Source organism: Pipistrellus hanaki, assembly GCF_964339955.1.
Source record: "Pipistrellus hanaki genome assembly, chromosome: 5".
NCBI lineage: Eukaryota > Metazoa > Chordata > Mammalia > Chiroptera > Vespertilionidae > Pipistrellus > Pipistrellus hanaki.
Genome location: NC_140507.1, coordinates 38,539,598 through 38,551,164, shown reverse-complemented (window position 1 = coordinate 38,551,164; position 11,567 = coordinate 38,539,598). Strand labels below are relative to the sequence as shown.

General features: G+C 38.6%; 2 protein-coding genes across 15 annotated transcripts in view; one reads left to right on the top strand and one right to left on the bottom strand.

Moving 5' to 3' along the window:
• The window catches only part of LARP1B (La ribonucleoprotein 1B), a 79,425-nt gene that overhangs the window by 2,286 nt on the left and 65,572 nt on the right, over positions 1-11,567 (bottom strand). For 6 of the 14 annotated variants that reach the window (XR_014795077.1, XM_084884590.1, XM_084884587.1 and 3 more), the window contains 4 exons: positions 7,200-7,390; positions 6,300-6,444; positions 1,816-1,925; positions 825-952 (listed from right to left, as the gene is read on the bottom strand). Coding sequence is in view for 9 of the 14 variants with exons in the window: in XM_084884590.1 (XP_084740716.1) it covers positions 825-952; positions 1,816-1,925; positions 6,300-6,444; positions 7,200-7,390 (574 nt within the window). In the remaining 5 variants the exon portion in view is untranslated. The remainder of the gene's footprint in view (positions 1-824; positions 953-1,815; positions 1,926-6,299; positions 6,445-7,199; positions 7,391-11,567) is intronic. The other 8 variants (XR_014795078.1, XR_014795079.1, XR_014795080.1 and 5 more) reach the window with 2 other exon arrangements.
• Positions 1-11,567, top strand: part of LOC311623000 (histone-lysine N-methyltransferase SETMAR-like) — a 337,010-nt gene that overhangs the window by 278,294 nt on the left and 47,149 nt on the right. The gene's annotated exons all lie outside the window — the stretch shown is intronic.

Genomic DNA, 11,567 nt, shown 5'->3' with positions numbered 1-11,567 from the left:
GACGCTTCTTTATCTTTCCTGATTTCTCTGTCCTCTTCTGCATCCTTTTTATTTACCTTTTTATGTTCATCCCATTCTTTTTCTAATGCTTTCCTTTCCCTTTTAAAATCACATTGTTTAAAGTATACCCTATTATCTATCTCTACAGATGCACCTAACATTCTTGCATAACTTTATTATGCAGGGAACCCTAGATTCCTGTTATATCAGCATATGTTACAAAAACTATAAAAGTATATAAAAAGTTAAAAAATTTCAAGCTGCTGCCGGGACCAGTTTGGCTCAGTGGATAGAGTGTCGGCCTGCGTAATGAAAGGTCCCGGGTTCCATTCTGGTCAAGGGCCTGTACCTTGGTTGCAGGTACATCCCCAGTGGGGGTGTGCAAGAGGCAGCTGGTCGATGTTTCTCTCTCATTGATGTTTCTAACTCTCCCTCTCAATTCCTCTGTGTAAAATCAATAAAATATATTAAAAAAAAAAAAAAAGAAAAAAAAAAGAAAAGAAAAGGAAAATGTAGAAACAAATTTAAAAAAATTTTTTTTCAAGCTGCTAAGTGGGAAATTTGCAACATATCCACATAAAAGTTACTAAATCTATAATTTGTTTAACTATAGGAAACATATCAAAATTGAAGTGAACTGACAATGCACTATAGTTATGTAAGATGTTAACATTTGGGAATTCTAGGTAAAAGAATATATGGAAATTCTCTGTACTACTTTTGTACCTGCTTTAACATTTAATTTCAAAACTGGAAAGTTAAATTTTCAAATAAAAAGTAAAAAAATAAAATCAGCAATACAGAGGAAAGTACTTAAAACTTACATCAACGCGGAAGTCTTCTAACCTCTTAAAGCTACAGAGGTATTCCTGAAGTTTTGGGTCAACAGACTGTGTCTTAGATTGAGAGTATTTTAGATAAGCCCAAAATTTTTCTAATCCATACAACTGACCTAATAACAGAAAAGAATATACATAATAAGTTTTATAGGAATTTTTAAAGATTATTTATATTGAACATAATCCTACCAGCAACAAACCATTTACCTTCCAATTACCTAGGTCTTGAGAACAAGACATTTTAATGAATAAGGCAGCTAACATTATACATTTGCTATATACAGTGGTTTATTACATATTAAGCTAATCTGAAGCATATATAACCCTGGAATATAGTTGCTTTTGTATATGTTACTGCTGAACAAGCTGAAACTAACAAGGTTAAGTAACTTGCCCAAGATCACATAGCTACTAAGTAGTGGAAATGGGACTTGGACCACGCTCAGGGCCGATGCTCTTACCCATTGTGCCGCCCCACCATTCCAGACACATCCACTGATGCTACACAGAATTTTTGTGTAAGAGAACATCAGTGAGTAGTCACATTTGATTTTTTAAAATATATTTTATTGATTTTTTACAGAGAGGAAGGGAGAGAGCTAGAGAGCTAGAAACGTCAATGAGAGGGAAACATGGACCAGCTGCCTCCTGCACACCCCACTCCGGGGATGTGCCCGCAACCAACGTACATGCCCTTGACCGGAATCGAACCTGGGACCTTTCAGTCCACAGGCCGACGCTCTATCCACTGAGCCAAACCAGTCAGGGCAGTAGTCACATTTGACAAGTAAATAATGACAAATGCAACTCCTCATATGGAAGGTCTTAGTCCTTATGGTGCCCCATCCTTCATCAAGCACCATAATAGTGGCCTGAAGATCTTAAGTGATCTGCCTTGAGGAAAAAGTTATAAATTCCCTATTCATTGACACTTGGGTTTACAATGAATAAATAGAATAAGTTATTGTTTTGTTACCAGATTCGTAGTCTTTTTTGGTTTCTTCTTGGAAATCCTTAAAAATTTCTTGTCTGAATTTTTTTTCCAGTCCGTAACTATAAAACCTGAAAAGACATTCTAATCCATACCTGTAAAAAAGAAATAAAATAATACTTATAATTTTTTTGCCATGACAATATCAATATTTCATACTTAACAGTATTGATATAAGCAAATATGGCCCAAACAAACAGAAAAATGTTTAATATGTAGATGTTTAGTTGAAGCAATTACTAGTAATCCATAGTTGGCTTTGCTGTTTTTGTTGACTCAGCCATAGCACCTCCTGGAGGTACACTGGGAACATGGAGAATGAGAGGAACCCTTGAACAACAAGAATGTTAACTTCTTTGGACTGAGGAAAGATCTCTCCCTGGAATTGCTGAGGAACTAGCCAAAAGATTTAATGATAAACCAAGGTTTATAATGGTATTTGTGCATTGAATTAAATAGTCTTGAAGATAAAGACCATATTCTTATGCTCTAAACCTTAGGCATTGTTGACCCATTCAATAAAGTACATTTCATAAAAGTCATTTTGCTAAAAGAATTGTGATCACTAAATAAATTAGAAAACAAATGTCCTTGTTTTTCTCCTCTAAGTACCTAGAGAATTGGAGTCCTAGCTGGTTTGGCTCAGTGGAATACTGGCCCACAGACTAAAGGGTACTGGGTTTGATTCTGGCCAAGTGCAGGTACCTGGGTTGTAGACACATTTGATTCTGACCAAGGGTAGGTACCTGGGTTTTACCAGTCCTGGCTGGGGCACGTGCAGGAGGCAACCAATCGATGGGTCTCTCTCACATCGATGTTTCTCTGTGTCTCCTCCCCTTCCACTGTCTCTAAAAATGAATGGGAAAATATCCTCGAGTGAAGATTAGAAAAAAAAAAAAAAAAAAAAAAGAGCCACAAAAAACTACCTAGAGAACCTGTGACAAGTTGTGGATAGTGGATCAGCAAACTACATGGGCTCAACCTCCAACTAACAATGATGAGTAGAACTCATGAAAGCAGACAAAATCAATAAGACAGCAGTGTAAGGGCCATGTCTAGCTCACTCAACTGAAATATGCCACAAAAGCTTCCTCATTATAAAAATCCTTGTCCTTCTGGATGCCTCAGTGTATTAGAGAAGAAGAGTGTGTGAGGGGCGGGGGTATTTTGTAACTAACTTATTTACAAAATAAAGAGTATTAGTCCAGAGGAATATCAACCTGCCAGGAGAAATGTAGGACTACCAACTACACACCCACATATGAACTAGAGCCTTGTGCTCTGGTAGCCATAAATGAGGCACCTTTGAGCTTGTTTGACTGAAGGTTAAGGGAACTAAGGATTAAAGGATCACCAGCTCAGAATAGCAAATCTGTCCTGACTCTCTTCGTAAGGGATCATATCACACTGTTATCAGTGGTTCTCAACCTTGGCTACCTATAAGAATCATCTGGGAGTTTTTAAAAAAAAAACACTGATGCAAAGGCTCCACTGCAAACCGTTAAAATCAGCATCTTTGGGGGTGAAGCCCAAGCCCCTTTCTTCTTTTCTCTCTGAAAAGCAGAATTTAGAACTTTTAGTTTTTATTAAATTAATATAGAGGAATGTCAGAATTTTTAGATTACTGGAAAGAACTAATAGACTACTACAACATTTGAGTTTTACTCTTATATCTTAGAAAATCAATTCCGAAGACCGAAAGTATAACATTAATAACACAGCCCAAATATGCAGCATAATTGCTAAAGAGCAGGGCAAGTGGCCAGCATCTTAGTTGTCATTTATTCACATACCCCCTCACTGTGAGATGCTCAAAGACTAAGAACCAGAAAGAACTATATTTAAATTCTAGGCTTATAACTATATCCCTGTATATAGGGATTGAAATATCCTACTTTTCAAGAATATAGATGAGATACTAATTGTTAAGCACTTAAGACCATAGCTGGCACATTGAAGATATGTGATAAATATTATTTCTCTCCCTTCTTCTTGAAACCATCTTAATCTTACTTCTTTTCAATGGATATATTTAGTAAAAATCTTCTTCCTAATCACTGAGCACTTGCTATGTATCAGTCCTTTACATGTTGTTTTGTTTAATCTTCACAATAACCTTACAAGGGTATCTACCATAATTTCCCCAACTTTATAACTAACGTAAAGCTGGGGGGGAGGGAGGGGGGAGCTAAAATTTGACACGGCCACAATAAATGAATGGGCTAGAATTCAAAACTAGGTCTCATTTCAAAGCCTCCCAGTGCTGAACCACTCTGTTATACTTCCTAAGAAATAGCTAATCCAATCTAGTCATGAACACTGAAGAAAAAAACCCAAAATTATAAAAGATGTTACAAAGCTATTAGAAATATACACAGAGGAGGAACTCCCAACCTAGACTTGGGTAGGAATGGGATCAGAAAAGTATTAGAAAGTCCTGCAGAAAAGTTGTTTGCTTATTAAATAGCAAAATATGCTGAAATTAATTATAACAATGGATTTCAAATTTTTCTGAGTTTAATAGTAAGAAAAATATTTTAATTTGTGAGCAAGTCAATACAACACTCATATACACTGTATGAACATAAAAGCACATATAAGTTTTTCAAACTACTCTTAAATTTCTACATATGTATGAATTATGAAACAATTTAATCTTACTATGTTTAGCGCAGTCATACTGTATTTTCTACTGTATATTTTTAAGCAAGTCAGAATTACTAAATTGATTTCTGAACTCTTCAATGGGTTATAAACCACACTGTGAATGAGAACATCAAGATCAGAAAGGGCCAACTTTGCTTTTTGTGTTAAATCTGGTAAACTAGCTAGCAATAGCTATTAAAATTGTGATAAAAGAAAGACTACTGAATTCAAGAGCAATATTAAAACTGCTGGATTGATTAAAGGTGTCAGCAATGGATAGAGGAGAGGAAAATAGAGTTAGGTACACATTCCATGTGCCTGTCACTCCTTACCAAGATAAGGATTCTAGATGCAAATTAAATTAAATTTAATTAAATTATTTTTACAAGTCAGTGCAAGTGTAATGTTTTCTAAAAAATTTTCTTGCAGCAAATTTTCTCCTCTTAAAGATCACAATATCTTTTTTTAAAATTGATTTCAGAGAAGAAGAGAGAAGGAGAGAGAGAAACATCAATGATGAGAAAGAATCACTCATTGGCTGCCTCCTGCACGCCCCCTACTGGGAATCGAGCCCACAACCCCAGACATGTGCCCTTGACCAGAATCAAACCTGGGATCTTTGGTCCACAGGCCAACACTCTAACCACTGAGAAAAACCAGCTAGGGCTAACAATATATTTTTATTTGAGATTTACAAGAGGAACCCATTTTTAGACCTTGAAGATGGGTAAATCTAGAAAATATTGAAAGGAAAATTATATTTTTTCTTCTTTCCATCACTACTTCTTTCTCTCTTTACCCAAGAAAAAATAGCTTGTAGTAGTCCACTTCATGTTCTTTCTCACTCTCCTGGTCTAGTCTCAATTCAGCCTAATAAGCACTCTGAAAATTACCCCTGAACATTTCTAAAAAAATAAAAAAATAAAAAAAGCCAGGTTTAACTGGACAAAAAACAATGAGTAAAGCAGAGGGAGGAAGAAAAGAGCAAACAGCTAAGAATATCTAAAGATAATCTGGATGCTAGAGAGCTTGGTTCACTCAGAGAACACGTAGTTCAGTACCACTGCTTCCTATAGAACTAACTGCAGGAAAAATGAGATTGGACAGAGAAGCCAGGTCATATCATGAAAGGTCTTAGTTTTTCTTGGCTCAAGCACATATTAATTTGGGGACATATATGCACATGCAAGGAAAGTCGGTAATGATGGACAAGAGAGAAGATAAATCTTTCAAATTTCATTTGGCCTTTATGCCATCCCTAAAATGATCCTAAAGGATCCTACCTCCTAGTATTCACAATCTTGTACAATACCCTCCCACGCTGTGTCAGGGTGGGTCTACGAATGACCCAAATGGCAGAAGTGATAGTATGTCACTTTCAAGTGTAGATTATACATGGCACTGAGACTTCCCTCTTAGAAGTTCTCCCTCTTTTGTCGTTCACCAGCTCTGACCTGAGCAGAGGCCTGTATGGTCAAGAACTAAAGCCTCCTGCCCATAGCCCTGTGAGTGATCTTGAAGAGGATCCTCCAGACAGTCAAGTCTGTTGCCCTATCCAACACTTTAATTGCAATTTCATTAGAGAACTGAACAAGAATGACCCAGCTAAGCTGTTCCTGGGCTCTGACCCATAGAAACTGTGGACTATTAAATGTTTTCTGTTTCTGAGCTTGGGGGTATTTTGCGATGCAGCAACAGACATTAGGACAGTTTCCTCCAGTTATGCAGACTACTTTCAGAGTTCAAAACTGGGCTACTTTTCAGTCCTAGTTTTTATTTTTTTTAAATCTCTCCAAGTGTAAAAATATAGAAAAATATTAGACCTGTAATTTTCTTTCGCATCTTCCCAAGCAAGTTGTTTAAATTCCTCGTACATTTTTTTATTGAAGTGGTCTCTGAGGAAAAAAGACCAGAAACGAAAGAGAGTATTCATTTCTTGAGACTGGCCAACTCCCAAGCGCTTTCGGTCTAGAAAAAGTTGAAATGATAAAACATTTTTTAAAGTAAAGAAACTTAGTAAAGGCAAAACAACAGATGTTTTACATAACTTAAAGAAAGCTGAAACATATTAATCTTCAAAATGTATTTGGGTTTCTTCTAAATAAATTTAAGCATTTGCCAAAAGTAACGAGAATATGATAACTAGAGGCCCGGGGCACAAGTTGTGCACCAATGGGGTCCCTCAGCCTGGCCTGCGGGATCAGGCCAAAACTGGCTCTGACATCCCCTGAGGGGTTCTGGATTGTGAGAGGGTGCAGAACAGGCCAAGGGGACCCACTGGTGCACAATCGGGGCTGGGGAGGGAGGCCGGAGGCTGGCCAGCCAGTGAGGGACTGCAGGAGGGCTCCAGGGTGTGTCCTTTGCATCTCACTCAGTCCCAATTGGCCGGACCCCAGCAGCAAGCTAAACTACAGGAGTATCTGCCCCCTGGTGGACAGTGCACATCAGAGCAAGCGGTTGAGTGGCTTTAGCATATCATTAGCATATTACAGTTTGATTGGTTGAACAGCCAACTGGACACTTAGCATATTAGGCTTTTATTATTTAGGATATGTATCTAAGCTACAAAATATCTAAGAATATATATAAACATGTTTAATTAAAGTAACTATAAGTATAACAAATAAAAGAATATCTTAAGCTAATATTAAATGTCACAATTTGAAATTTTTAGAATTACATTTTAATTTTAAATATAGCTATGTAAAAGACAAGAATCTTACCACTAAGGCATCTTCGATGATACTTGTGGTACACTTGTTGGGTAAAGCCATTTTCCTTCAGAAGTTCGTGAGAAGGATGCTGAAACTTCGGGAATGAGTGAGGAGCACATCCATAACTTCCTATGAGTTGGGCACCTTCTGAAGGTGAAGCATTTGAACTGCTGTTTGAGGAGGGGGGGAAAGCCTTCAAACTAAAATATCAAGAACCAAGTGTTTAAAATGATTTGCACTATTGGTTCACTACTGAGAGTATGAGCAACGGAAAAGACATTAGTCCCAAAAATGCTCCTAAACAAATGATATATAATCTACATATGAATTGCTATTTATGCTCAACACACAGGTAAATTCAGAAGTTGATTTAAAAAGTCAAATTCTGAACCTAAAATAATAACTAGAAGCAGATAACTGAATAGCTAGCTTATTCCTCTTCTAGATCCATTATTTAGTTTAGATAATTTTTTATGGTAGAAAATTTTTCAATTTTCTTGAGTAATTAGGCTAATGATGTAAATTGAATAAGTGAAAATAATGAATAAAATCTGGCACAAAGGCAATAATTTCACATACCTGCAATTTTGTAAATCAATTTCACTTCTAAATATTTCCTAAATCCATCTCTTTTTTTTTGCACTCCATTATTCAAATTTATACTTTCTGATGCTTTCAATGGAACTGTTATCTTTGTTTTTCCATCTCCCTCTATCTTTCCATCAAAGTTACCTTTCTAAGCCATTATTCTAAACTAGAAGCCCGGTGCACGAAATTCGGGCGGGGCGGGGCCGGTAGGTCCCTCAGCCAAGCCTGCCCGCTCTCACAGACTGGGAGCCCTCAAGAGATGGGGAGTGGGCCTAAGCTGCAGTCTGGCCTTCCTCTGCAGGAGGTGACTGGGCTGATCAGGGGAAGGCACCAGCTCCATCACCCCGCTGCCACTGCCACTGTCACAGCCACCAAAGTGTTTCACCATGAAAAAATGACAACTTTCTTTAGGCACTTTCAAGATGTGTCTTTTATAGGATATGACATTTCTTTTCTTTCTTTCTTTTTTATCCTCACCTGAGGATATGTTTCTATTGATTTTTAAAATATATTTTTATTGATTTTTCACAGAGAGGAAGAGAGAGGGATAGAGAGTGAGAAACATCAATGAGAGAGAATCATCCATCAGCTGCCTCTTGCACATCCCCTACTGGGGATGTGCCCGCAACCAAGGTACATGCCCTTGACCGGAATCTAACCTGGGACCTTGCAGTCCACAGACTGACGCTCTATCCACTGAGCCAAACCGGTCCCAGCTGTTTCCATTGATTTTTAGAGAGCTTAGAAGAGAGAGGGAAAGAAAGAGAAACATCAATGTGAGAGGGACACTTTGATTGGTTGCCTCCTGCATGAAACCTGACCTGGGCCCTGGCCAGGGAAGAGCCTGCAACCTAGGTACATGTCCTTAATCAGAATCAAACCCAGACTCTGCAATCGGTAGCTGAGGCTCTATCCACTGATAAACTGGCTAGGGTAGAGTATGGCATTTCTTAGCCCCTCCAGCAGCAGACCTTAGTTTTTCTTCCAGGAATGTGGTGGAAAAACCCTAGATCACCTTCTTAGATTCTTACAACCCAAGTTACCAAGAACACTGTGAGAGGCAGCTTACAGGGAGCTTAGCCAAATTGGCTAAGCCTTCAGAAAAGGTGTTTCCTCTGAAGCTCATGCACAGAGGACCCCCTGCATTGTGTCCGAAAGGCTTCTGTCCACTGCGGGGGGATGCTGAGGGCATACCCCCAACACAGCGGCTTTACTTTCTGTCAGCTGGGCTTCCATCTGCTAGACCAGTGGCGTGTCCCAAGCTACACAGTGGTGGCTCAGAGCATGCCCCCGGCCCAGCAGCCCAGCATTCTGTCTGCAGCCCTTCCTCCCTCTACAGCCTGTGAGTGGGATGCTCTGGTGCTATGGGCGCCACCATCTTTGCAGCGGAGTGACAGTTAATTTGCATATTACTCTTTTATTTGATAGGATTGGTGGTTCTCAATGTGTGGTCTGTGGATACACACATTGAGGTTTCCAAAAAGTCTGTAAGGTCAAAACTAAAATAGTATTTGCTCTATTTACCAGGTTAACATTTGTACTGATAATACTAAAGCAGTCCTATATATAATCACTGATGCAAACTGAGACAGTGGCACCAAATTTCACTTACTAGTGCTTGTGTTATTTATTGCTATGCACTGGAAATTTCTGATATCCTTGATGAAGCAAAAATAATTTCCATGAAATCTCATCCCCTGAGTATGTCTTAATGTGTGTGACAAATGGGGCAGAAACTTTACTTTTGCAAAATGAGAAAGTTCTGGAGATGTTTTACAACAATGTGACTATACTAACACTATAGAACAATACACTTAAAATAGTTAAGACAAATTTTATGTTATGTATTTTGTTTTTATCACAATTAGAAAAATATGGGATGGAAGGAAGCAAAAAACACTTTTGTGACTAATCAAAGTCAATGAACTAAATGTCTGTTTCATTCCTATCCCCCAATGTGATGGTATTAAGAAGTAATTAAGTCATTAGGGTAAGCTCTTAGAAATGGGGTTAGTGCCCTTCTGAGACATGAGAGAGCTTGCTTCCTCTTCCTCTCTCTTTCTCTACTCTCCATCATGTAAAGATACAAGATGGTCATCTGAAAACTGCAAGTGCTCTCTCACGAGACACTAGATCTGTTGGTATCTTGACCTTATAACAAAGAAATGAAGGTTTGTAGTTTAAGCTTCCTAATCTATAGCATACCAGTTATAGCAGCTCGAACTAAGAGAAATGTCTTCAGTCAAAGCATGTGTGTGATAAAGCTGTAAGCTGAACTGACATTTTCATAGAATACCATTTTCAATTAGAAGAATAACCAATAAAATATGGTTATTCAGATTTTGTTTTGTGTAAGACATTTCCTTGAAAGTGAACAAAATTAGTCTATAATATCAAGGAAAAATTTGAGCTTTCATGCAAAAATTAAAATTTTTGTCCCCATGAGTTTGACAGTCTTAATACCTAAAGACTTTTCTAATGAAATTAGTGGTTACTGCCCTGACTGGTTTGACTCAGTGGATAGAGCATCGGCCTGCGGACTGAAGGGCCCCAGGTTTGATTCCGGTCAAGGACATGTGCCTTGGTTGGGGGCACATCCCAAGTAGGGGTTATGCTGGAGGCAGCTGATTGATGTTTCTCTCTCATCAATGTTTCTAACTCTCTATTCCTCTCCCTTCCTCTCTGTAAAAAATTAATAAAATACATTTAAAAAAAAAAGAAATTAGTGGTTACTTTTTTTAGGAGTCTGTGTGTACAAGTCTCTGTGAGTGGTAAAATATATATGACTCTTACAATGTAGTAATTCTAGCAATCAGATTCTCCCTCTTCCCAAGGGTTTGCCAGTTTTGTTTATGTTTGTTTTATTGTTACAGGGTGTTTCTATGCTGGAGATAAGTCTGGGATGAAAGCTTAAAGTCTTCTCAGGTCTTTTCTGAGCCTGCATTGTTCCTTGGGCATGTGTGGTAGTTTTCTACATTTCCCTCTATGAGCGGTTGTTTTTGAATGCCCCCAAAATAGGACACTGAGACAGAGGGAAATGAAACAATGGACACCAAGACTCTGTGGCTGCACCTTGTTGATCAGAGGCAGTTAGCAGTCAGAACACAGAACTCCAGCAAGCCACACCATAAAGTGGGTAGCCATCTTCCAGTCTGTCATAGAGCTGGGAGGTGGGAGTGGTATCTGCTACCACATCAAAGGCTGACAACGACCAACATTAACCACAATTTACCAGATAAGCTTTCTTTTGGAAGCTTTAAATGTTAAAACAGATGCCCTATTCCAGTGATCGGCAAACTGCGGCTCGCAAGCCGTGGTTTGCCACTCTGTTGACTGATGAGTTTGCCGACCACTGGATAGGGGCTTAACCACAAAGAATAACAGCAGCCTGTAATTATTGGAATCAAGAGTCTACGTCAAGTGATCAGCAAACTCATCAGTCAACAGAGCGGCAAACCGCGGCTCGTGAGCCGCAGTGTGCCGACCAGCCTAGCCAGTTTGGCTCAGCGGAAACGTCAGTCTACAGACCAAAGGGTCCCAGGTTTGATTCTGGTCAAGGGCAGATGCCCAAGTTGCAGGCTTGATCCCCAGTAGGGGGCATGCAAGAGGCAGCAGATCAATGATTCTCTCTCACTGATGTCTCTATCCCTCTCTCCCTCATCCTTCCTCTCTCTTGAAATCAATAAAATATATATTTTTTAAATTCACTGGTATGAAAAAGTAATTGATATGGTTTCATATTCCACATTGCAACTAAATTTTTAAAAAAAACTACCACCTATTCAGCTT